The sequence below is a fragment of the Plectropomus leopardus genome, chromosome 10 (genome assembly GCF_026936395.1).
Source record: "Plectropomus leopardus strain MGB_pleo_1.0 chromosome 10, ASM2693639v1, whole genome shotgun sequence".
NCBI lineage: Eukaryota > Metazoa > Chordata > Actinopteri > Perciformes > Serranidae > Plectropomus > Plectropomus leopardus.
Genome location: NC_142185.1, coordinates 30,876,427 through 30,903,637, shown reverse-complemented (window position 1 = coordinate 30,903,637; position 27,211 = coordinate 30,876,427). Strand labels below are relative to the sequence as shown.

The window sequence follows — 27,211 nt, the reverse complement described above, 5'->3', positions numbered from 1 at the left end:
GATAATTAAATGAAAAAAATTTAATTATCTTATATATGTTATTACTTTTTTTCCGGCCAAATTTTAAATATAAAATGTATTATATTTATGAATATGGTTTTCTGGACATTTTTCCCTTTTTTGTAATAATTTTCTAATAATCTTCCCCCCACTTTTTAAAAACTATTTTTAAGGTAATTTTCACCTTTTACTGATTCCTTGCAATTTGTGGGACATTTCTTTCCAAGTTGGTCGTCGCATTTTTCCCCTACGTTTTCATATAATAATAAATAATAAATAAATGATAAATAAATAATAATAGCTTGTGAAAGACTTCTGGATGCATCACGAGAAAACTGATCCGTGTTTCAAAGGGTTAAATATGCAAAGCGACTGCCCTCTACTAGTTGAAACCTGGCTTTTGCAATTTCTTTTTTTCCTACTGGCTGATCTGGTGGCTGGTGACGTATTTGATGGCAGCTTTTATCACCAGCCAATCACACGCTTTTTTCCATTCTCATGATAGAGGCACTCTGTGGTTCAGTTACTTTTTTATGCCAGAGAGGTTTTACGGCACACAATTAAGCCGCCTACACAGCAGGCCAACTAAGGTGCACGATGTCTCCGAAGCAATGCTGCCTCACCACCTTTGGTCAGGCACCACTAGCTAGCTGTCACCTCACCCGGCTGGTGGTGGAGTACCAAAATTAACCTCTAGACCCACACACATAACCGGTCTAAGTGTTTTCATATTTTAATCTTCACCCTTAAACTGCAGAATAAAACAGCTGCCCATCAGGAAGGAGACAGCAAAGCTACAGAGACTGCTACACATGGAGTGGAAGTTGTGTTGGACTGAGTGATGGTGGTACGGGAGGCTCTCGTAAAGCTCAAGGCCAGCTTTGTTTGGCAGCATCCATCTATCTAACTCCCTGTCTGTCAGTCACCCTCGCTCGTTAGCCATTTACAGCTGTGGTTTAGGAGGCCGGACCCCAATGAGCAGAGGAGCTATAAAACCAGCCCGAATTTAAAATCGCCTGCAGTGAACACAGATAGGACAGCGAGGAAGCACGTAGGTCCTGTGCGCTGGTGCATGAGACTCGCACAAGAATAGAATTTTTGATTACAATGCATTGTTTCGTTCTGAAAGTACAAAATGGGACAGCAGAGTCATTTCTGTCTCTGATCTTAGAACATGAGATAGCTCTTAATGACATACTGTACTAACTCTCCCCCGAGGATTACATCCACTTTCCAACCTTTTCTGCTTTCTCTATTAATATCCACCACCTACCAGAATAAACAGAAATCTGTCAACACATCTTATAAAACATTTCTTTGCTTTTACTTTCCTGTCACAAATAATAACTGTTGTTTATTTCAACTGGATCACTACTGTAAAATGCCTCATCCTGCTATTACAGGCATATTTTGGTTAATGTATTAGCAGTGGTGGAAAGCTCAAGTGATGTACTTAAGTACAATTTCGAAGTACTTAATTCATTACTTTTCCTGCAATTTTACTTTTACTACATGACTACATGACTATATGTATTTAACAAACTTCATTATTTCATGTAATGTTTTGAAGGTGACAAACTATTTCAACACTCCACAACCTCCACCACGTATGCAGCCAGTCATCTGCAGTTCTGACTTTTAAGTTCCATGTATTTGTTTCATGGATCTATCAATTTAAGTTTATCATCTCACCTTGGTGAGTTTGTGTGAGCTAAACGTGCATATAGTGTACAATCAGTTGCCAGATATGTGATCAGCAGTATCCCAAATCTTTCTGGTTCCAGCTTTTCAAATGTTAATAATTGCTGGTTTCCATTCAAGCAGTGGGTGAGGAGCTGGACAACCCGACTCGCTACCAGATCCCAAACTTTCTGTTGCTGCTGTACACAGGTTAGACCTGGTGCTGCTGGCCACCATCCCGCTGGGGGGTTTGTGCTGGCTAAATTCAAGCTGCTACAGCTGCCAACATCAAGGTTGGTCTCCGGTGCTGCTCTCCACTAGACAAAGTACAAAGCGGTGGAGAGCAAGGCAGAGGGACGGTGGGGTAGCTAGCCAGAGGGGCTGAGTGAAGTCGGTAAAATAATATGAATAAATAAATCAATGTATCGGAAACACTGGGTTACACATGGGACACAGCCTGTGTGAGAGGCATGTGTGTGTCGCTGAACCTGCTGTCTTTGTGAAATCCATGTCAGCAGGTTGGAGAAGCCAAACTGACCACGTGAGCGGCTCTGCTCAGGCGTGAAGTGGCTGCTGCTCAGCTGCGGCACATCTAGACATAGATGATAGAGTCTCTCTGATTTTTTGTGTATGATGCAGTCAGTGCTCAGCAAAAGTAGACAGTGAAAAATACTTCTAATCAAATAATCATATTGACATTATAGCAGCTCCTACTACAGTTTCAATGTCTGTTTTTGTCACAGATGTAGAAATGGAAATATCTGTTTTATTCAACCTTTCCTTTTTCTGCTTCAAAGTGAAAGCCCTTTGACAATGTTTCTGTCAAATGAATTCCTTCAGTTGTTCACCAGGCTTTTTTATTGTAAAAAACTTGTATGTCTGTATTGATGACAATACAGTAGCCTGCACTGTATTGTCAGTGGAGCATTGGCTTTTAATAGGTGAACTACAGTAGTTAAAACAGCAGGCAGCTCTGAAGCAGCACCGCAGCAACGATGCTGCCAATGTGGACACTGCAAGCATGCGAGCCGCAGCACTTCAGCAAGGTAGCTGTCATGCACTGCTCACACATACAGTGTGGCCTGGGCGTTATGGAAAGGACAGCGTGCAGGTGCTCGTGGTTGTCTTGTGGTAGAGGCTTAGGACAGACGGGGTGATCTGCAGCAGGAGGGTGTATTTTCACATTCACATGCCTTTTATTTTCTTCCTTGCCTTTTTCAGATCTCTGCCTACCGCAGCTTTCAATCACAGATAAGGCTCAAAGACACGTACCTAATGTGTGCGTCTCTGTTCTCTACCTGCCACTTTCCTGAATTACGTGTGTTAATGGCGAGATATTAGAACTGATGCACTGCTTCATATTGAAATATCAGTAGCTGAGGTGAAGTGAGTAGCTCTCAGCACAGTACGAACATTTTATCAGCGAGCGCGGTGTTTCTTTGTGTTCTTTCAGGAGCTGTATGCAATTTATGTTGCCACTGCTTACTTATACCCAGCATTCTGTGTGTTATGTAATAAATGCCTTTACCAGAGCAGGTGAAAGTACATAAAAACCTTCAGCATTCATCTGTTATTATTCCCTTCTCTTTCATAATCCTCCATCTATATTTTTATAGCACAGAGTATATTGTAACAAAAGCGCTGCACACAAAACACCAAGATTTTTCTCTTTTTTTTTTTATTCGCAGTTTGTGTTGTGCTGGTGTGCAGCCGAACACAAGTTTGGGCTCAAATATTTCACTGGAGCATGACAAAAATGTGATGATAGTCCTTGAAGTTTGAAGGCAAACAACTGGAAAAACATGTCATCCAGGCGACTCCTCTAAAATATTAAATTCTGCGATGACATGTCATTCCGGGAGACAAGATAGAGGAACACACAGAGCAGGGGAAGTCACTGTCAAATGTCTTTCACCTTCAGCAAGAGGGGGGCGTCTAATCATGACGAACATGACAGCTTTCACCGTGTAGGACTGAGAAAGCTCTGCAATGTCATGAAAAATAAACAGCAGAATGTTACTGGGGAGGCGGTCTTCTCTGCCTCTCATGTCTGAAGGAACAGTGTCACATGCACCAGCTAGGAGCTGAAGTTTTCATCATGGAAACTCCCGTATCAAATTTGAAGAAGGAACTCTTGCTCCTTTATGATTAAATCTGGTTAATCAAGCTGAGCTGGAACGTACCCTTTGACAGCTCGCGTTAATTTATCTCTCCATCTCCGCTTCTCCATCTCTGATCAAATCCTCAATTTAACTGCGGTTATTAATGCGTCAGTTAACGGAGTCCATTAATTTGGTGGATCTTTGAGCCTGCTGGTAGATGCAGACCTCACGCCGACACATCCATCATCTGAGGGCAAGCTGCAGCGCGGGGGCCCCCAACAGGACACGGGAGACTCGAACAATGACTCACTGCTTGGCTCAACCTGACATGGCAGCTATTTAATCATTCATTAGCGGTGGTGGACGGTGGATGTGGTGGCGGCAGGTGGGTGGCTGAATTGAGAGGTGGTGGAGGGACTGCACACAATAGAAATGTGCATGCATTTGTTATAAGCACGTTAGAGCTACAAAACTATGATTCTAAGCAAAGACGATTTAGAAATCGGGCAACATGCACTTTACTGCACTCATGTGAGATCAAGCCAAATGAAATTACGTCAAGATCTTGCACATGTTCAAACACACACACAACCTTAGAGGCTTAAGTGTTGTTATTTTTTTAGTGTCTCACAACAGAGTAATTATCTTAAATTGCACTGAAAGTTGACACAAAATCAGCAAAATCATGATCAACAGTTTGTTATGTCTTGGTTTCTATTGGTCATGGTAACATTTTGGTTCTGAGAATGAGGCATCGTGAAAAAAAAGAAATCAGGTGGGTCAAGAGAGACAAGTGGTATTTCTCTGTGCTGTGAGGGATTACAGACATTACAGGTACATTAACTATCAGTTTTAAATCCAAACAAAGTGAGTAGACTGATCAATTTGGGTTCATTTACGGCTGGTTTACAAGTCTGATTACTGTACGTATGACGTTTTGTGGGGGTGTAATGATCCATCTGCTTGGGTGAAATATTTTGGATTTCAGAGAAAAGATGGATCAAGATACAAAGCAAATGCCATGTAAACAGTGACGTGAGAGAATGTACACGAGGAACACGAGGAACCGGGCATCTCAATCTGCTAACTTCTTTCTCTTTCTACAGCAATATTAGCTGCTCTCTTTTAAGAGTGTTAGGCTGAAAAATGATGCATGTGGGCTGAAATTAAACTCTGCTGTTCTGTCAGGAGGCACAGTGATTTAGGAAAACATCTGTGAATGAGAAAAAATGTAAATTAAAAATGTAGTTTGTAAAGATATAAGAATAGGAAAAGTCTGAATCATAATGCGATGACACTAGTGATTTACAGCCCTTTGTTTCTTGTCCCATCAGTCTTTGTTTGAGCGTTATTTTCACAGATCACAGCAACTGAGATCGGCACAATGTTACTTGATGCCAAAGCTACAATAATAAAAGGAAAGCAATTATCCTTCTGAGGACGTGGGGCAGTATGAACCTCACAGTAGAGCTTATTTAAAGACATGCTCATTCGAACAAAGTCACTCCTGATTTTAAAATATAATTTGATTAAGTGAAAAAGGTTAAAAACATCCTCAGTGTAAAAGGTCAAACTGGCCCTGACGAGATGGCGCATGCACACACACATGCGCAGCGGCAGTTAAGGTCAGTGTAACGTTCGGCGACTTGGCTTCACACATGCATGCACAGGAGAGTGATTAAACTCGACTAAGAGTGATGTCTTTAATCTCCTACATGGAAATCCAGGCCATGCCCTTATTCCTGCCTCTGTGTGACAGGAGCGGCTGGGTGTGGCTGCACCCTTTGGGTTGAACAAATCTTTGATTTTCACGAGGGGCCAAGCTTAATAACATTTCTGCTGCCAATTACACAGCCAGGCTACTGCAGGCTTGAAGAGTACTGCTTCCTATGAGGCGGGGAATTACCTGTTTTGTAAAAAGCCCAAGCAGAAAGCCAGAGTAATGCCGCCGCCATACTGCAAAGATTCAGCTGAAGCTAGCTTAACATTTCATGAATGCTACAGTAGCTGGAAGCCGCTGCCTGAATCCTTCGCCTAATGCATGCAGGTATAAAGGCATCAAACCAAGCCGTTAATGAAAACATATCGACACACCTCCCTCCTTCTCTCGCTCGTTAACAGGAGCTTCAAGTCTCATCTTCTCTTCTCCTCCCTCTAATCTCCTCTCTCCTGTGTAACCAAGGGGCCTCTCCTCTTCTCTCCTGCCTCACATTCTTATTACTCAATTCAAACACATTTGCATTTTTTTCCTCATTGTCTCATATTCCTGTCATTGTTATTGCATTTGTAATACTCTTAATAATTTGCCACCTTTTTCATAAGGCACGGATCTCATATTGTTTGTTGCTGAGGCGAGTTTTATTACAGCGGCTGCTCCTGCAGGTATTTTGGATATCGCTGTGCCGAAAAACACAGTTTTCGCTTGAACATTTCGATTTAATGAATCCCAGTGTTGCCATTGTCAGGTGAATGTGTTTATTTTCATTCTTATCGTCATCATATTAATGATTTTTCTGTGTTTGATAACTACACAAGTTCCCAATAACAGCTTATCTGTTTCTCCCCACTCACATCTAAACACACACCCCTCTTTTTCTGCTTCATTTTGTCATGACAAGGTTTCTTTTAATTTTCCAACAAACCATCCTCAATCTCAGAATTTTCAGAGAACTGTGTGGACAACTCAGCATGACTCAATAATGTTCTGATATGAAAGACATTTTTGAAATGTTTTTAAACGTTATTCACAGACAGCTCCACATAACACCTTACAGACGTACTTTACAGCACTAACTAACATACATGATGCACCTATTTTTAGATTCAGCATGACTTACACTTCAAAATATACAAAAAAGATGTTCATTGTAACTTTCCAGATAATCATCATATTTGGAAGATTTCTTATTAAAAGTGAAGGTATAAAGTTAATAAAGAGTAGACTATATTCCAATTAACCCCCAATTTGAACCCATATACCCATATAGTGCAACTCTCACCCCATCCATGTCAACAATGATCAGAGACAGAAGATGTCTTACTTCAGTGTGGTCTATATATTTTCCCCATGTGGTGTCATAAAACTGCACTGTGTGTCTTAAAATTGTTGAATTTTATATCATGGCTCCAGTTCTTTCATTAATTTTTTACTGGTGGTGGCCTTTTTACGAGCTACTAGGAACGATCACAAGGATAAGTGTGGTGGAAAGACACTTAAATATCACTTTCATTTTTTAAATGATTTTTTAAAGCCAAATTTTTTATGCCTGATCTGAGGTGGAAACAGTTAGTCACTTTTTTTCGTGGTAGTCTTTGAGTAACGTAACGTCATCTCCATTTCAACACTATAACAACAGTGTAGATTTTTAGCACAAGTAATAATTATTTATCAAATAACTGAATTTAATATAACATGTTATTAATACTCACATTAATATGTGAGTTATGTAGCTTTGTGAGCTGTGTGTCTGTACTCTAATAATATCAAACTTAATAAACCAAACACTTCTCAGTGGCCTTACAAAATAACTTTCGGTAACAACAAAAACTCCTACTTGAACTGAAGCTGAGTAAGTAGGTAAACTCCCCTCAGAAAAAACAGAAATACTTTACACACAAAGGCTTTGCGAAGTGTGTGACTGTAGCTGGAGTAAAATAAGCGACAGTTTGCTGCAACATCCAAAACACAGCAGGACATGTAACAAGCAACATTACTGTGAGAGGACAAGTGAAAAAAAATTAAGACCTTTGCAAACAAAATTTAAGACTTTGTTGACTTTTAAAGGCCTTAAATTTAAGGCTTTTTAAGACTTTTAAGACCCAGCAGTTACCTGGTATATAAATGAAGTCACCATTATTATTAACATTATAATTATTATCTTTTTTTTTTAAACTTGTCAATAAAGGATACATGGCCTAGGGTACAAAGGTTTACCTGACCCCTCTCCCTCTCTTTCACCTCTATCTGTCCACAAATTGTCTTTCATTTCATGTCTTCTCTTTGCTTCCTGTCTCACAGCCATCTTTTCTGCCCATCTTTATCCCCCTCGATCTGTCTTCACGGCTGATCTTTCTTCCTCCATCTTTTTTCTTGATTCATCCATCCAAACTCCTGCCTCCTCAGACGGTGATTAATCTTTGCTGGTCTTCCTCTTTCTGTCTTTCTTTCTCTCTCATCTCTCTATCCCTGATGCTTCTTTCTTCACACTTGTTTTACTGCTGAGCCTCTCTCCACCTTTCTCTCCATTTCCCCTCCTTCTCCATCCCCAGCTCCTCCCTGTATCCCTCTTTCCGCTGCTCGACCACAGTGATCCAGAGGTTAATTAGCCCTCCAAGTGTCAGACTGTTAGATCCCCTCTGCCTACCTGCTAGCTGCCCTGTGATTGCCTCGGTAGGGGGACTAACAAGCTCGGGAGTCAAACATCGGAGCAGGCAGAAAGAAGAGAAGAGTGAGAAAAATGAGGAGGAAGAGCGAGGAGAAAGCACGGACAGAATAATGATTTAAAGGGAAATGTAGGGGAGACAGATGTGAGGAAAGAGGGAGAGAGGAGAGATGACAGCTTAGCTATTATGGGGAAGCAGAGGGAAAAGGGGAAGAGGAGACGAAAGGTAATGCAGAACAAAGGAGAGGAGGATATGTGAGGATAGAGAGAGGATAAAGGAAGGAGGGAGAGCTTTGTCAGGTGGACGAGTAAACGAAGGAAGCCTAGTTAGGTGTGAATAAATGTTCATGAACCAACTGGAGGATAGAAACAAAAATAAATGACAGGCGAGAACGGAAAAGGGGGAAAAAAGTAAATATCAAGTTGGAGAATAATAACGAGCTGGATAAAGCGAGATGGTGAAGAGATAGAAGATAGAGAGCAAGAAATAAATTCAAAGGAAAGGCAATAAAAGAAAAACTAGGAGGATGGACAGAGGGTAAAAAGATAAAAAGAAATAGACGAAGCAGATGATGATAGAGGGACTGATAAAAATTGTGACTGTCAAATGTAATGAAAGGGGAAAGATTATGGACAATAAATGAGTCAAATACAAAGACTATGAATAGATTATAAATAAAGGGACAGAGTGATGGAAGAGCTACAATAGATTAAAAGATTCGAAAGATTCAAACTATTCAAACATTCTATTCTATTCTATTCAAACAGGACCACTTGAAATTTATTTTGTTTTTACAGTTTCTGGCTTTGATAAGCAGCACAATTTTTGCTTTTCTTTTTTTTAAAAGAAAAGATGCATTCCAATCCAGTTTCCTTAAAAGAAAAAAAGAAGAAAAGAAAACAAAAACTACATTTTTTTCAGTTTTCTATAAAAATTGGCAAATATATTACAAGAAAAAAAAACAATCTTTTTAAAGAAAACAATCCCATCAAACACATTGTTTTCTTTAAATATAAATTTTAAGGAAAAAAAAAAGAAAAAAATGTTTGTTTTCGATAAAAATCACCAGAAATAAAATAAGAAATTTTTTTTGCCAAAAAAAGAAATGTGGGTTTGTAAGGCATGTTTTCTCTGAAAATAGGCAGTACAATAGATAAGAAATACAGCCATTTACAGTTGTATTCCCCTTCCTTGGGCCAAAAGTGCTTAAAAATTATTTGACATGCCTTAAGGAAATATATAAAAAGAGAGACAGAATGCAGGGAGAAAACAAAGAAACTTTCGTGATGAACAAATAAACAAAAAAAAAAAACAAAACAAAATAAACATGTATACACATACTTAAGTTACGTTACATCACCAGCTGCAGAATTCCCCTTATGTTACATTAATGTGCTTAAACTTATTACACACAAAAAACCTCCATGATTTTTACTAGTTGTATTACTTTCAAGACCTAGAAAATGTGATTGTAAAATTCCATGACTTTTGCAGGTTTCTCACGACCGTGGGATCCCTGGCTGTAAGAATATGCAGGGAGCAAAGTAAAAACATAACAGAAGCAAAGATAAAGATGGCGGAGATGACTGACAGCAGGACGGGAGCTGGAAATGGGAGAGGAAGGCTGAAACAGAGAAATAAATGAGGAGAGCTGCAGATCTGATGCACGAGAGAGACGAGAAGAAGGAGGCTGTTAACCAAAAGACAGAGATTAGAGAGACGGGAGTAGAAAACAGAAAGAAATGGACAGAAAGGAAGATGAAGGCTGATACAAACAGACACTGAGGAGGGAAATCAAGCAAAGAGCGCTGAGATAATAACTCTGAAATTAAGTGTTATTATTGCTATTGTTTCCCTTTTAAATGTAACCCCCTTTGACTGCTTTAAACAGGAGCAGGTATTCTAACTGTGAGGAAACACAACAATTATGATACAAATCATTGTGCAGCCTTATCATAAATAAGCGTGGGGAGAATATGAGCAAGAGTTGTGTGTGAGACATGACAAATGAAGAAAATACTCAACACTTCAAGGTAAAAATGTGGATGATTGATTTTGTTTTTTAACCAAATAAAAACAATATTTTTTGTAACCTTTTCAACATTTGTAAGAGAGTTATTTACGAGTAGTGAATAAGAGGCAGCTGATGTTTGTATTTTGAATTTGTTTTGACACAATTTGACTGATCCAGATCAGCTCATAGTGACAATATGGTGCTTCAGGGATTCGAATCAAACTTGAGCAACACTGTCAGAGTATCCTGGTGCTGGATTGCATTTTGAAAACTGCAGCAAGAAAGCTGCATCAACTGCATGAACTCAAAGTTTTTGTCTTAGGCTCTCATCAGAAAGGGCAGCCTATCAAAGTGATTGAAATTTAAGCATTTAGCTGTTGACCTCATTAAGAAATTATGATTCGTGATTCCAGAGGTCTTTTTTTTAAGTGTTCTTCACAGCAGGAGCAGGTAATCACACTAGTGTTTGTACCCAAGTAGCAAGATTCGTTAAAACGTTTGCTTCCTCCTAAACTCTGTAAACGGATATCTGCATATGTACAATGAAATTGTAGGCAAGAGTGAGATTTTGGTATCAAAAGTGTTCTGGTTTCTGTTTGTTGACCAAGTAGCGCTGACAGATCGCATTTGAGCGGGCTTCGGTTGCCTGCAGGTAAGCAGTCTGTATGAAGAACAAACTGGCCAAACAAACAACAATTTCAGGCTAAATCTGATTCCCTTTGTTTATCTTTATTATTATTATTATTTGGTCTCTGAAGTTTGTACATGTTGTCCCTGTGACCTTAAAGGATCCAGGATAAGGATCCTTTAGGACTGGGGAACTGGAGCGCTGGGATTTAAGTAAAGTGAGGTTAGGTTTGTTTTAGGTCATAATACCGTCTCTCTATCTATCTTTTTCTTTCTCGTTTTTTCAAGGACTTATCTTATTTTATGGTTCATCAATTAACGTGTAACAGCAAAATTGTCATGCAAGGTTTGATGCGGGTTTACATATATCTTTGTAAATCTCAGTTTGTTTATCAAAAACCACTTGGTAAACTGACGGTAAATGACAATATCTGTTCACAAGGTTTAACCGAAATGTTTACTGGATCTTTCTCAAACTGCTATCTGAACTGTATTGCAATCACAAGAAATGTTTGATTAAAAAGATGTGTGGAGAGTTGCCGGGTTAAACTATAAACTGATTTGTCTGAGTGAAATCAAAAAACCCAAACATACATTCCTCCAGATAAACTGGCTTTTACAAAAAAGTTCAAAGTGATGGGGTAACAAATGAATTAATCAAAGAATTAACTAAGATTAAACCGAACACACAGCAGCTGAAGACTGTGTCCCTGTGAGCGTCTTTCACGCTCAACTAATTTCAGCACATCTGCTTTTAAAAAGAGCTTCATGAGATGCCAGGTCAGGTGATGCTGTACACTTAAGTTTGTACCAAAAAACGTCCACTAAGCACTGCCAAACTATTTACATCAAAGTGATTTAAGAAAAAAAAAAAAAGGATATTATGGCAGCTCGCTAAAAATTGCTCTAACAGACGAAGTCTTAGCGCAGAGCGGCTACACAGGAGCCCCCAAAAGTATCGGTCTCTGACCGTTAGGCCAATAACCAAGATTGCCCTCAGAGCTAAAGAATTCCTGAGTATGTTGTTGTTTTTGAAAAATTAGAAGAAAGAAGTTTAGGTACACACCACTCCGAAGTCCAGATTTTGTTCGATCCACTCCTGGCCGTCCTTGAACTCCTCGTGCAGACCCATGATGTAGAGGGTGTCCAAGGCATCCACAATGGTTGCCCCTAGTTGGGAATTGCCTGCAGAAGACAAACGGTAAAACAATTAGGAAAATGAGATTCATTTGTCCAGTCACGCACGAACTAATTCGCTTCATATAAAACCTCACCTCTGGGAATTATGGGCGGAAAACTAATCACAAAACACAATGGGCCTAATTTGTGGAAGGAGAAACGAAGATAGTATTTGTTGCATTGAAAAAATAAGAAAGTGCTCAGATGAATTTTATATATGCAATTAAAACTTTGCTGCATGGTCATCCATGCACAACAACACAGGAAAAAAATGCAAAATCCATTTAGAAAGAGATGTAAATTGTGCTCGGACAATCACTGAGGGAATCAATTGATATGTTAAATCAAGATGAGTCAGAAAATATCTTACTTGGAGGAAAGCCATTTCTTCCAAGCAATTAAATCTGTGCAATGTTATCCCCCAGCCAGCATTAGGCGCTGTGACATGAGGAGACCAGATGAACACTCAGTCTGTCTGTATAACTTTTGTATATTTTTTCAAAATACATGTCTATAAATAAATACCAATAAATACGTACATATCACACACACATAACATACATGTGTAAATAAATGTATAAATATTCATATTGTACCTAGTCCTTTGTTCTAGGACTAGGTACAATATGAATATTTATACATATATTTACAGATGTACACATTAAAGTGTTTTTACAGGTATTGTATGTACTCCTGGCAGTAGAATAAGTCACCATAAACCTTTATAAAGGACCAGTCTTCCAAAAGAAAAATACAACAAATTAAAATAAAATAGTAAATATATTATAATATAATATATAATATAATAAATACATTAATAAAATAAGTAAAAAATAAAATTAAATTAAATTAAAATGAATAAATAAATAACAGTGTACAGTGAATACATCAGAAGCTGAAAAAAATTACTTGATACAGATTTTTGGTCATAATGTCCAGCACTATTCAAGAGACAGCGATTCGACTATAAAAAAATAATGTAAAACATGCAGCTATTGCTAAGTTGCCCTTGAGCAAAGCCCAACTGAACTGGGGATGTTCAGTGCCCTGCAGCTGTGTACCTTTTGGATCAAGGTTAAAATTAATATTTGAACATTTTCATGTGATGTATGAACTCTATCCACCTGCATGTGTGACCAGCGGGAATTAAAACATTGTTGAGCCGCGACCGATCCTCCTCCCCTGAATTACAGCAGTCTGCAGCTGACGCAATTAGGTCAGTGTCTCGCAACAGAGATAAGACATCAAGTTAATTAGTGCAGAGATAAAATATCAAAGGTGTCAGATCATCATAAATAATTTGCCTTGTTCGCTTGAGAGTCTTGGTTTGGATGTCATCGACACCAAAAAAGTGTTGTGATTCTGTTCACGTATTTATAACATAGCTCTCTGTCAACAGGGTGAAACTAGGTCTGTTAAAGCAAAGTACAGTATCCGTAGTTTCACCATCATTGATCAGCCACCTCCTAAACCCATCAACATATATTACGGTTATTTCGTGCACCTGAGAAATAAAACGTTACTGATTGCCCCTTTATGTACGTTGCAACATCATCAAGCAGCGCTGGTTCACTGCTGCATTTTCACTCTTTATACTGTTGTAATTTTACTACAGCTGAGGTCAGCAGCTCTGTGACTCCGGCTTTGGGACCGTTATCTCCTCATAATGCACAGCCATTAATGCTGTGCTTTCTAAATACAACAAGCTTTGAATGTATTGTCACAATCACATCACCGCAGGGTAGATCTGACCTTAATTTCAAACAGGGAACACACATCAGTCAGTCTGTCCGTTAGCCTGACAGTTTGTTAAATCCACGTTGTTCTTGTTGTTTCCTTCAGTTGTGATGATGCTCAATAGCTGCTTTCAAAGGTTTATTCAGTATGTCATCTTGTGCTATTCATCATTAGAGTCATTAGAGATATTTGCACATTTGTGTTTCCACATTAACACTTCTGCAGCAGATTAAGTCACCACAACACTTCGTTACCACGATATATTCAACAGTTATGCTAATGAGATCAATAATTAATTAGAGATACTCATCTTCTGCTGAACATGTAGTCACCATCAGGAATGCTAAATTTACAGAAGCCACACTCATTCTGTCACCATATTCCATTATCAAATATAACATTTTAAAGTTTCTTTTAGATTATATCAATATTTTTTCCAAATATTAATTAGTTCACAATCCACATGAAACTTCTAAACTGGTTCGCCTGTTACTCCTGTTATTTCCCTCCCCTAAAACGGGTGAAAAACATCCTGAATAACATCACAAGCTGAGATTTCATTAAACAAAAAATTATGACCAGTGTGTTAACAGCATGCCAAACTAATCAGCACACGAGGCCAAATTGACACCTAAGTGAGCACATGGCTGGTAGCATTGAAAAGGTTATTTTTTTAAACAGGGTTTGGTGCAGTCTTCACTCCACATAAATCACTTCCAGTGAACAATGAGGGCAAAACACCATCACTGATCTGTTTTTGCAGTTTGTGGAGCTCTGCAAAGGAATTAGTATGGGGAAAAAAATAAAACTGATTCTGATATTTTGTGTTATTTTTGGCATTTAAAACAAATCTATTTTTTGGGGCCTGCCGGGGTTTCTTGTTGGCCTGGCAGACCACCAGACCTGTACAATTTCAGGGGAAACACTGGGCTATTTTCAGGTCAGTTCAGATTGACTACATTTAACAGACACTTTGAATGTTGCATTGTGCTACAAGGCTGAGCTGCAACACATTAATAGTTCATATTTACGGATTTTGTTTGACAAATGTACAAAGATAATTTTGCATTTTTGATATTAAAAATACCTTACAAAAGTTACTTCTCCTTGTTCAGTGGGATCAAGCACACAATTACCCTTGGTCAAGAGATGTTTCTGCAATATTTTCATGAATAATTTGCAGTGTAAAATAAATGCAGTCAAACAAAAATTACTACACCTCTGTAAGAAACATTGGAAGGAGGAGATTTGGTGCTAGCCAAAACTCAATTATGTTCAGATTAAAGAAGATTACTACACAGAACCTTATTTAACATTAAAGTTTAGGAGGGGACAGAGGTCCCTGTGTGCCCAGCTGAGGTCTGGGACCTTGCCTCTGGCGATAAAAGTCAGTAGGTAAAAAGGAATTCCTGAAGAGCAGCGTATGTGTGTTTTGTGTGAGCTTGAAGTTGTTGAGGATGAATTTCATTTTTTGTTCTACTGCTCTTTGTGTAGTGACCTTTGTTAGAAAAAGATCGGGTGAAGAACCCTGACTTATTTTGGTTGGCTGAGTGTGATATGTTGAGTTGGTTCTTTAAGGAGGAGATTTATGCCAGAGTCACTGAAAACGTATTACGCCAGAGAACACTGTATCCACTATAATAGTAAAATTGCCTAATATTGATTTGTGTATTTTGAAAGGCACCTTGTATAAATTAGAGGATGTATTAGAAAAGGCTATGTGACCATCTTTGTATTCTTGCATTGTTATCGTCAGTGTCTTATAAGCCCATGTGAACAATTAAGTGCATGACAGTTAAATAAACCAATCAATCAATCTCCCTTTGCAAGTTAGTCCAGTATATTGGTTTGAAATGGTTTGTATTTATCAGGTTAACCAAAGAAGAAGATGAACTTACATTGGAGACCAAAGTTAATGTTTTTATTATTATTATTATTATAAGAATAACCACCTGTAATTGATATATTGGCATAATTGTATTCTGACTATAGATAAAACACTTTAAAGCACATCTTGGGCATCATTTCGTAAACACAGATGGAGCACCTCTGTGTCATAGGGGTGGGGGAAAAAATTGATGCAGCATAGTATTGTGATATTTTGCATGGCTATTTGGTAATGATACATGGATGCCAAGTATTGATTTTTTAGTTAACCAAACTGTTTATACTGAAAATACAAATTACACTTTTGGTAGCCTACTGGAATAATCAAATTAAATGCTTTTTCAGTCCACTACATACATTTCTTGCTGCAATAAAAATATTAAAGTGAGATGAACAGACTGAAAGCTTAAACTTATTAGAAAAGACAAATATTGACAAAGTTTTCCTTTAGGGACCTAATTTGCAGTTGTAATAAATTCAAGGTTCAAGGATACCTTATTAGTCTTATAAGTAAAACTGTCTTGGATAAAAAGAAATTTCTGCACAAACCAGACATCAAATACAAACAACAGCAACAACAAATAAGACATCAAATATTAAATAAGACACATGCAAAACATTTGCTAGTGATAAAATACTGAGCAAATTGGACACTGACTCACAAATTAGAATTATGGGGCTTACTACTGCTACCCGGGTACTCATTCACTTATTACGGTTATACTCAGCATAGCGCAAACGTAAAAGATTACAATAATATTGTATCGTGCCTGAAGTATTGTTGTGATAATGTGATAATATCATATCGTAGACCTCTTGTGATTCCCACCTCTACTGTGTAATAGAGATGATGCATTAACAGCACATTTATTGTGTAAATATCAAACTGTGGGACTAATATTTTCCCTCTTATAAAAAATAAATAAATAAATAAATAATGTCAGCTTACTTTCCTTACCATTAAACAAAAGAACCTGGAATAAATCGCCTCACTGATATGTAAAATTATACTGCGAGGTGTTTCAAGATCTCATCAGATCACCTCAATAATCTGTTGATATGCTAATCAAATCTACAACTGCCCCCTGTGTTTAGTTTAGTCCCATGCATATACACTCACAACATATTTCAGTGGTAAAAGTCTGTGGCACTGCCCTTTAAATTCTTCCCTATTTCATATCAACCTCAGCGTGTGCTGCTGGAATTCCTGAGCCTCCCGGCCATCCCCTCCTTATCTCTGACTCCATTCAAAAGCAGAGCGTCTGGCTTCATGCAGGAGCTGCAGCGTTATTATCATTATAGACAGGAACCTCTAAATCACTCTAAAAATACACTGCAGTCAGGCAGGCCAGGCTGATAGCAAGATGCCCTGGCCGCCTGCCGGATCTTGACAGATTGGCCCGACTGTTGGTGGAGCGAAGCCCCCTCTGCTGCACCACACAACCCCCAGCTCCCTCCCTTCTGTCACTTTCATCACCCGCAGGTACGCTGTAGGCAGTCGTAGCAATGTGACACCATTGAGGCGAAGATAGAGGCCTGTCAAAGTTCTCCAGTCGGAGAATATTCCATTGATGTCAAGGTCTTGTGTAACAGCTCCTGAATACAGTGCTCCCAGTGTGTTCACAACAATGATACACCAAAAATGAAAATGTGATATTGACATTAAGTTATTTATACATGTTTTTTCCCCTCTAAAATACCAAGAAGCGTATTCCCAAATGTATCAGAAACAATTCTTATTATTTCTCTTGATGCTAAAAGTGCCATCTTGCCAGCAATCCTCCAGAGTAATCCAGGCATCTTATCATTCATCTTTAACATGCATGTTTAAACATGTTGTTGGTTCAGTCTTACAGACAAACATCCTTTTATTTTGAAGTATTTCAACTGAATTGTACAGATAAGGAAGAAGGTGCAACATAAATGTGAAACAGAGGTATTTATCGTTCCCCTTTGCTCTGCTGATACACACTTCATGATAACAGTACCACTGTTATGTCTGCATTATAGTGAAATATTGAAAATGCATCCTTCTGCAGCTCTCCCCTCTCTGTCCTAAGCCTCTCCCTGACGACAATGTGCACACGCGTCATACAGTATCGCAGTGTTTCCCATACACTGATTAATTTAATCTTATTTTATTGGAGATGTATGCATCCGGTGCATTTGCTCGGCCCCTCCTCACCCTGCTTTCTCTCCATTTCTGTTTATCTGACCACAAATGAGACAAGATTTAGCTGCTAGCCACCCCACAATCCCTCTGCCATGCGCAACTGTGGACTTTGCCAGAAGAAGACATGGCAGCAGCTCGAGTTCGGCCAGCGCAACCTCCCAGCAGGCTATTGGCCAGCAGGCCGCGGCAGGTCTAACCTGCAGCCACTTTTACACAAAGATGGCGCTATAGAGCTGCAACAAAATCCCACCTTTATACTGCCCTGCACATTTACACAGAACCAAATGATGGCGGCATCATGCTGCTCCAGTGTGTGATTATACACTGCATCGTCAATCAAAAGAGCCATGACGGGCGTGACGATTAACACACGAGCATCCGCCTCTAGCGTGACATATAATATATGCATCAGCAGTGTATTATAAACAATTACAAAGGCATAACATGTCAATCACAATCATTTACTGTCTCTGTTATATATGCTCGGAGGATAAGGAGCTCCTGAATCTCATTATTTTCATAGTTCGTGGAAATGTGCAGCCGCTGTTTGATTGGGTGGCACATAAACACACGTCATGAAAATGTCACGTCTTTCTGGCTTTACGTTTTACACAGACCTCGTCATAGTGCTATTACTACCTCCGTGCTCAGCTCAGAGGCAAGACCACCCTGTTCCCACTTTCTGCGATCTGACGTTTTATACAAAAAGGAAGGGCGGCAAAATGGCGTGATATTCCCTCCTTTATCAGGCAGTGTAAATGCAGCTTGTGTAACAGCAGCAACACAGCTTGCTGACTGAGCTTGCTGGATTCATGGTGCTGCAGCTGCTGGCCGTTCTCTTCTCTTTCGAGTGGTCTGTAGCGACAGAGAGTGAGGCAGAGGACACAGTGTGGTTGGGGGCTGTAGCTAATGTTAGCTGCATACAGTGAACGTTAACTTAAGGCCGCAGCTGTGAGCCTTAAGCTCTGTTTAGGAGAAAGCTAAACTATGAGCAACCCCCCCCTTTTGACAGCCATTGCTACTGGTTATTTGTTTTTATTGAATTTATTGCTATCATATGCCATGTATTCCTTTAGCCAACTGAATGTAAATCCAGGGCATCGCTGTCAAAGAGCTTATGGCTCAGTATATTTTCTCCGAATAAACAATTGTTGGTGACCAGTGGGTGATTTTTTGGGTTGCTTTGCACTGTAGACAGTTGTTGCCAATGCTGGAATAGCAACCTTCTCTGCAGGATTCTCCACCACTGAATCAGAATTTCACCACCTGAAGAGACATGTACGCACTTCTGCATTTGTAGAGCAGCCCAAAGAAACGCCCTCTCTCTGAAATGACCTGTGACTGGACAAAGTCTACTGTCACAGGCTAGATTTTCTGTAGCCTTAAAACGGAGCCAAGGGGAGGTGCGGGAGTCTAGTTTTCAGAGGTTATTATGTGATTTTTGCCCAGTGACACAAAATTCAACTGCCTATCCCAGCTTTAAATGTCCAATATTATGTCTAATAGTCGTCCCTACACATATCTACAATTAACGTTACTTTTTATTGGTGCACTATTATGGTTTTTAGCCTCAATGTTGATGATTTTTTTTTTTTAAGATTATTTTGGGGGCTTTTTTCGCCTTTATTTACAGACAGTTATAGTGCGAAAGGGGGAGAGGGAGGGGATAACATGCAGCAAAGGGCCGAGGTCAGAATCAAAACCACTGCTGCTGCGGCAAAGACATAGCCTTTGTAAATGTGGTGCCCCCTCCACCAGCGAGCTAGTGGGCACCCCAATTATTGGTTTATTGACAGAAAGATTCATGGTCAGTCTGTACCTAACATTGTTTTAATTTTTTTTATTAATCTTTGATTCATAGATCCAAATGCTAAACTTACAGCCATACTGGATTAACTAAAGCCAGTTTGTAGGATATAACAATTTCCATGTTTCATCTAAAAGGTACGCAGAGTCCTCAGTGCAAATGATCTAAACCAATTTATGATGGTGGTTCAGCCTACTTTTAATATTCCTCCTATCTATCTGTTCTCATTTATTTATCGCCCTCCCTGGTTTGTAATTTCAACCGCAACTTCAAAGCAGAAGAGAAATTAAATTTACACTTTACTTGAGCTTCTCTGACTCTGATGCGGGGTTTGTTTTCCCAACCTTGAGAAGTTCAGCTCACTTTCATGTTTGGATATAACCTTGTGATCACACCTGAGCAGTCTCTCCTCTCCATCCCCTTTCTGCTCCATCACACCCTCCGTCTTTTCATCTGCCCCTCCCTCTTCAACCTAACCATCTGTTTGTTCTCATTTATCACTGCCTTACTGTGCTTTTTCAAATCTTTATGCGATTCTCCGTTCAAACCCTGATGCATGAATGTTCCTTTCACCCTTTTGACGGTGCATTTTTCTGTCATTGAGCATTTTCTCGCTGTTAAATCTTCTCTGTTAATCTGACTTGATCGTGCCTCTACCTGTCTCATCCTCATATCTGGGCTTGTATTGTTTCACTGTCCTCCTTGTCAACACGGTACTGTTTCTGTCAGTTTCCACCACCCTCTGTGAGTCTGAGCTCTGTGCAGCCCTTTCACATAATGCCAGCAGCATCAAATGAAGCTGAATTGGCACTTCCAAAAAGGTGGGTTTAGGGTTGCCAGGCGTTGCTTATCAGAGACAAATTGGCCAGGATGAGGTTTATTTATTTGGGGAATTATAGCCACAGCCTCGAGCACACACACAGACACCCTCAGCTGAAAACACACTCTTCCTATCCCGACATAGATACAAAATCACTCCCTTTTTTGAAATCAGTTTTCTTGAGCTGCATTCAGAGACCTTTCGCAAGCTATTTTACTCTTCGTAACCTGAGAAAACACGTTTGAATAATTTTGAAAATATCGGGGGAGGGTAAGAATTGTCCCACACATGGCAAGAAATTAGTAGAAGGTTCCAAGAAAATGACATGAAAATTAGGTATAAAAAAGAGGAGGGAGGGAGGGGGGCTTTTCTGTAATTTCTCTGTTTTTGTCCCTTTTCTGCTCATTTTCATGTAATTTTCTTGGAACCTTTTACTTGCTTTCATAAATGTTGAATGTTTTAAATTATTTTACAGAACTTTAATTATTTTTAGCACTTTTTTTTCAGGTAATTTCCTTCTGTACTTATTTTTTCTTTTCCTTCTCTTTCTAAAAAAAACCAAACTAATTTGTAAGTCATTTTCATATACTTTTTACTAACATTTTGCTCATTCTGGGACCATGTCTTGTTAACTTGTTCCTTGCCGTCTCCCCATGTCTTTGGAAGAAATCAAACCAATTTGTTCAGGTTTCAGAGGGTTAAAGTGACACCACACAACTACGGCAAGGCCACAACTAACCCGATAAAAAAAATTTTAAAAAATTTTTAAAAAACAACACAGAAACACAAATAAGACAACATACATGCACCTAATGCAAACACATACACTTCAGAGGCAAAAGTATAGATGTTATCAGCATCAAACAGGCACAGACGCACCTCTTTCATCTAATGTTACTGGTTTTCTTTTATCTATTTATTTTAAATAAAACTTTTTTGTTTGTTTGAATTCATTTATTTATTTTAATCAACAGTCCTTTTTTTAATTTGAATTATTAATATTACCCTATATTACTAATGAGATACTTTTCTGACCAAACCATCTTCACACAGCTGCTTCCCTATAATAAAGCTTTCTCCATGCGTATCTACAGTTAATCTCTCTATTTCAGTTTTCTGTACATTATTAACCGGTACCCACGCCTACCCTCCTCTCCTATCTGTGTCATCCTCGCCTTAATTACTGCTACTTTTTTTTTTAAAGACACCACACACCTTCTTTCTACCTCATCTGAACTCTCTCATACACTCCAACTTCCTCTCTCCATCCATCAACCCCTCTCTCTTTTTCCCTCATTCACAATCTCTCTTGCTCTCTCAAACACTTTCTGTGCCAGTTTCATTAGACGACAGGTTTCAGAGCTCTTCGGTATGAATTCACACGAGGCAGGGAAACGTGATGTCATTATTCAGTCTGCGTTCTGTCTGTCTTGTAAACTGTCGGCTGTGGGAGATGATGGAGAGCTCAGGTGTGTGTGTCAGAGAAGACGGTCGTGTACGTGCGTTTAGTTGCTGGATTTCATTTGTTTTTTGGGGGGGGCTAAAATAAAATGAGAATGGAGAAACAGTGCTTGGATGTGCATGTGGAGCTTTTGTAGTTCATGCATGAGCGTGCTTCCTCCGTGAGAGTGAGTTTCTCAGCAGGATCAGATTCAGAAGTCTGGGGGCAAGTGAAGATTTCTCTTGACAAAAAGCTGGACTGAGCACTGGAGTTGCTGCATTTCTAGGACTCCCTCCCTCATATTCACCTTTCTAGTAACCTTTCTCATTTTGCTTTCGACCTCCTCCTCCATCCCGTTCAGTCTCGAGTCTTTACTGTAGAGCTCCTTCTGATGCCCTCCACACAACCTCCTGCACTGGCTCACCTCCTCCTTCTGCCTACATTCTCTCATTGTAACATCCAACACAACTGTAACTGTAAAGTTGAGCAAACTCTGTAGAAAAGTGCACTACTTTCTCCATAGTGTGCAGCAAAGTTGAGAAAACTTAATAAGTCTTAACACTCATGGGGACTAGATGAAAGCAGTTAGAATGAAATGGGTTCACAATGAGGTTGTGCATCATCCAGAATACTAGAATATTGTTTCTTGCAAAAGATGCTGTTGATTTTCTCAAATGTAATGTTCAGTGGTGTGACACACATAAATAAAATTCCATTCACCTTCAATGTGCTGAGCAAAAATGTCAGAGATAGATATCTCATAAAAAAGTGACAAGAAGACAATGTGCACGGTGGCCCTTTGAACTGATTCACAGTATAGCACTTTTGAACAGGAAACCCTCAAATTTGGTTCTCAAACAGTGATCATTAATCCCCTGCACCAATATCAGCTCAGCTGTCACGCTTCTCTGCCAGCTCAGCCGGTGTGGATTATTGTAAACAATAAAGTCTGCTGGACAAACTATGTAACACAGTGACAGTAGTCCCCATTCACAAAGAGTGCGTGCACACAATTTTCTGCAAAAATCCCGGATTCACTCGTATTTTCTTATCTTAATTTGTTCATACTAAGCCAACAGATTTCAAACAGCCTCAGACCACGTTTACGCACAAATGATGAAGGTTGTTGTTGTTCTTTTTTGTATTAGCCGCTATGCTAACAGATGCTTTTTAAATCTCCCGCGATGGGTTGCACACATAAACACAACTTCAAAATGTCCCACTCGTTGCGCCCAAGATCACGTTTTCCAGCTTTATGTTTTACACAGACCTTATTTCGAGGTTGTTCCTACCTCCTGTTCCAGTTCAGAGGTGATACCACTCTGTCCCCTCTTTCCCTGATCACACATTATATACAGAACGGTGAGGCAGTAACACAGCGTGATATTCCTGCCTTCAACAGGCAGTGTAAATGCAGCTTAAAAACAGCTAACATACCAGCCACTTTAGTTGGGCTCCAGAGAAAAACGTGGCTCTCAAAATCACAAATTTTAATTATACTAATGGAAACAACTTTTATCCAGAAGATTACCTTGTTCTTTCTGTATTCAGCCTCAAACCCTTTAGTCTTTGTTCCAACATGTTAGTCTGTGTCAGATTCAAGACTTATAACACTCACAGTCACAGGCTGCTTCACAGTTGTGTGAAAACTGTACAGCAGACAGCCCCATCTCCTCCTCCTCCTCCTCCTCCTCCTCCTCGTCCTCCACCTTCTGTAGCTGCAGGTCCGTAGTGGCATTTCAGCCCCTTTTTGTAATGAGCCCAGCAGCGATAAACAAAGCCAACCCTGGGCCAATTCGGACCAGTCTGGCTGGCAGTGTGCAACTGGTTACCAACTTATTTGGCAGCAGACTGAAACATCTGCTGTGTTCTGTTTTCTGCCTCAGAGGGTTACTGGTCAGACTGGGCCTTCCGCTCAACATGAGCTCCCCAAATAAACCCCAGCCTGAATGCCCATCTCCGGGCCCGTTGCCAAACAGCCTCAGTCTGCACTGGTCTTACTGTAGCGGAGTCATTTGATAAAATGTGGATAAAATAAAATCTAGCGACATATAGCAACTGCGACATGATAGCTTGTGTTAAATCTGTGCGTAAAGAAAATGCAGTATGTGCATGTAAAATGCAGAACTGAAGCATCAAAGGAACGCCTTAAGTTCTGAATTTCAGAGCCACATTTGATAGACCTACATTATATACAATATGTCCAACTGAAAGCCAGCGCTACAGGCCAAGCCCGGATTAGACTGAATCACACAGCACGGATCCACAGGCTGTATGGACTGTGGATAAATCCCTATAATACTCATACAATGCTTCTGCAGGGATGCATGTAGAACATCTTCTATGGTGATATCACTGTAGAGTCTACCTTGAATACATGCCTGTAACAAACCTGTCTGGGTTTATTAAGGACAGAACAGCTGCTCACATAGATAGAGTCAAAGAGTGCATCATTTTCTCTTTTACGCAATTTTCTTGGCACTTAAAACCTGAAATGCAGTTAAAACACACACAAAAAAATGAAAAATATCAAATATAATCCCTTTTTGCCCATTTGATGCCCGATAAATGTTTTGTATAACTTCAAGTTCAAGCAAAATGGAAATCTTCTGGGCTAAAACACATTTTCCAGTGAAACAAATTATTTAAACGGTGCAGAGGGATTTAAATCGAATCCTTCACATTTGATTGGACAACTAAAAAGAGGGCGGGCTTTCAGTTGAGTGTGATACCAAGCTACAGCTGAGCGAACTGTTGGCTCCACAAACACCTCCCTCATATGGGGCACGTTCGATGTGAAAATGTGCACCATTTTGTCAGGTTATTTTAGGGTTGAACGACACATTTTCTCAAAACAGTGTGAGCGGTGTGCAAACAGGTTTGGAGGTATGTTTTCTCGTAGGTGCTGGGCGTGTCAGAGGTGTCACCCAGTCAGCAGGTGTAAATAAACCTCGGTGTCTTAAAGAGCAGTGTGCTTTTATAACAAAACAGAGTGATGGACACTGGGGATAAAAGAAAATATTAATACACTTGAGTGTATTATTTGCCCAGTGTTTGATGAATTTTTATAAACGCCCCTGAGTGCAGGATTAGTCATAAAACATTAGAAACTGTTTGACAGTAAGAGAAAAGAAAGGGATACTGATGTAAAAGCACTTTTTTAAAAACATATATTTGGCATTAAACAAATGAAATATTATCAATTAACACTGGGCACAGGATTAAAACTGGGAAATGTATTTTTCATTTCACTGGGTCTTTAAACTGATGGTAAGATGAGAAAAACAGACCAGCTAAATTAAAGGCTAAATAAGGAAAAAGACTGAGAAATGTTTTCCTCTCCTCACAGAATAAAGCTTCAAGCAAAGCCTACGAAGGTTGCACACAAATAACAGAAGTGCAATGAGGCAAGATCAGATCTATAGATTTTTTTTGTACCCAACTGCAGTACAAATACCTATATATACTTTAAACATCACTATTACTTTTTATTTTAAATCATTATCATATAACATTACAGAAGATTATATTCCACATCTCTCACCCTGAGTATAATTTTCTTGTAGTCCTCTTCTACGTGACAACATCTAAAAAGCAAACTTTAAAAAAGCGCAAAACATTATCGTAAATGGAGATTTTAACAAGGTACAGCAGCGCGGCCATCCACTGAAAATCATGTATTGCTTCAAGGCAACAATCTCCCACAAGGACACAGGGAAAGCAGAACTCTACAAAGAATATTTTTCATTATGCACTCCACCTCTTCGTTAAAAAGACACCCAAAAAAAGGCAGTCTAAATTATCCATCTGCCCAACTGTGACAGAGAATATGTGGGCTTTGAGCTGGTAACTGGGGAAGTAATTGGCCTTCTTGTTTCCTTTTGTTCAATGTGTGACTCAATCTAGTCTTTGAAATGTCCAATTTGTGCTCCCCACACTTGTAGCGGGTAGATTAATATATCTAGTTCAAGATGTTAAAAGTAGGTCTATGTAGCCCAGAGAATAACAGCAAGAGTAACTTGATCAAAGACATTTGGGAGAAATAATAAAAGTTGGTCAAAACGGGGAGATTGATTGAAGGGGGAGGCGGGGTGAAATAAACTCAACAGCTTAGCCAGAGAAAGTTCGGCAAAAAATACAGCACACAAGGTCGTCAGAACTTGGATTACAGTAAATGATCGGCGCCAAATACAAATCAAAATATTAAAAACAAGCTCAAAACTGTCGTAATCTACCAATGTAATGTTAGACTGATTAAGATTCGCTTTATTATAACTTCTTCTTGTCTGATCTTCATGCCAATCCGCCCCTTAGAGCTACATTTGGTGACTATAAAGACAATGTTTTGTCATATTTGCTAAATTGTCCCTGTATCCACACAGTACTGCATGATAACAACCAATCACAGCTGAGGAGTCTGTAACACAGCTGTCAGTCATGTCAATCACTGCTCGTGTACTGAGGTCAAACGGTCAAATTCGGCAGCACTGATCAAATATGAATAAATATTCTGTAATTGCATTGCCTATTTGTCAGATGTTTTCAGAAACATTTTTAGTGTACTGTTTGGCTGTAAAATGAGAACGTTTTGCTCTGGCTGTCAGGTGGTGTTTCGTTTTGGTTCACTGTTTAACACGGCAGCCAGGTCACAAATATTTACACACACACACACACACACACACACACACACACACACACACACACACACACACACACAGTGTATAGATTATATAGATTAGATTATTGTTAAGAATTAAGAATTGTGTTTGATGGGGCGTCCAGTGGCTTAGTGGATTGAGCAGGCGCCCCATGTATAATGGCACTGCTGTGCCAAGAAGCGGTCAGGGTTCGAGTCCGCTCATGACCCTTTGCCGCATGTCGTCCCCTCTCTCTCCCCCTTTTGCACTGCTGATCTGTCCTATCTAATAAAGGCAAAAATACCAAAAAATAATCTTTAAAAAAAAAAAAAAAAAAAAGAATTGTGTTTGATTTTATTTTGTTGTACAATTCATTATTTTACAGAATTTAAATCTCACTCTGAGTTACTGTTGTTTACAAACTAAAGATTTGAGATTATTTTGTTTTGTTTTTACTGAATATTTGCTGTAACATTTAAGTTGACATAAAATTAAAGACAATAATAATAAAAACACTTATTTTGCTGCAACTGTATTCTCTAGAAAGTAAAAATTATGTATTTTTCAGTGTTCTATTAAATCATCAAGAATATTATTATACCAGAAATACCATGAGATATTGAGATATTACTTTAGGGCCATATTGCCATCACTCATGGTATTTGCACAGAGTCTGTTTTGTTCTTACAAAATTTCTGTTATGTCTATACTGTATTTCAAGAGG

The 27,211-nt window shown here is 39.2% G+C and overlaps 1 protein-coding gene across 3 annotated transcripts in view; it reads right to left on the bottom strand.

Moving 5' to 3' along the window:
- Window positions 1–27,211, bottom strand: part of man1a2 (mannosidase, alpha, class 1A, member 2) — a 203,625-nt gene that overhangs the window by 93,133 nt on the left and 83,281 nt on the right. For all 3 annotated transcript variants that reach the window (XM_088083570.1, XM_088083571.1, XM_042494453.2), the window contains exon 5: window positions 11,873–11,991. In XM_088083570.1, coding sequence (XP_087939696.1) covers window positions 11,873–11,991 — 119 coding nt within the window. The remainder of the gene's footprint in view (window positions 1–11,872; window positions 11,992–27,211) is intronic.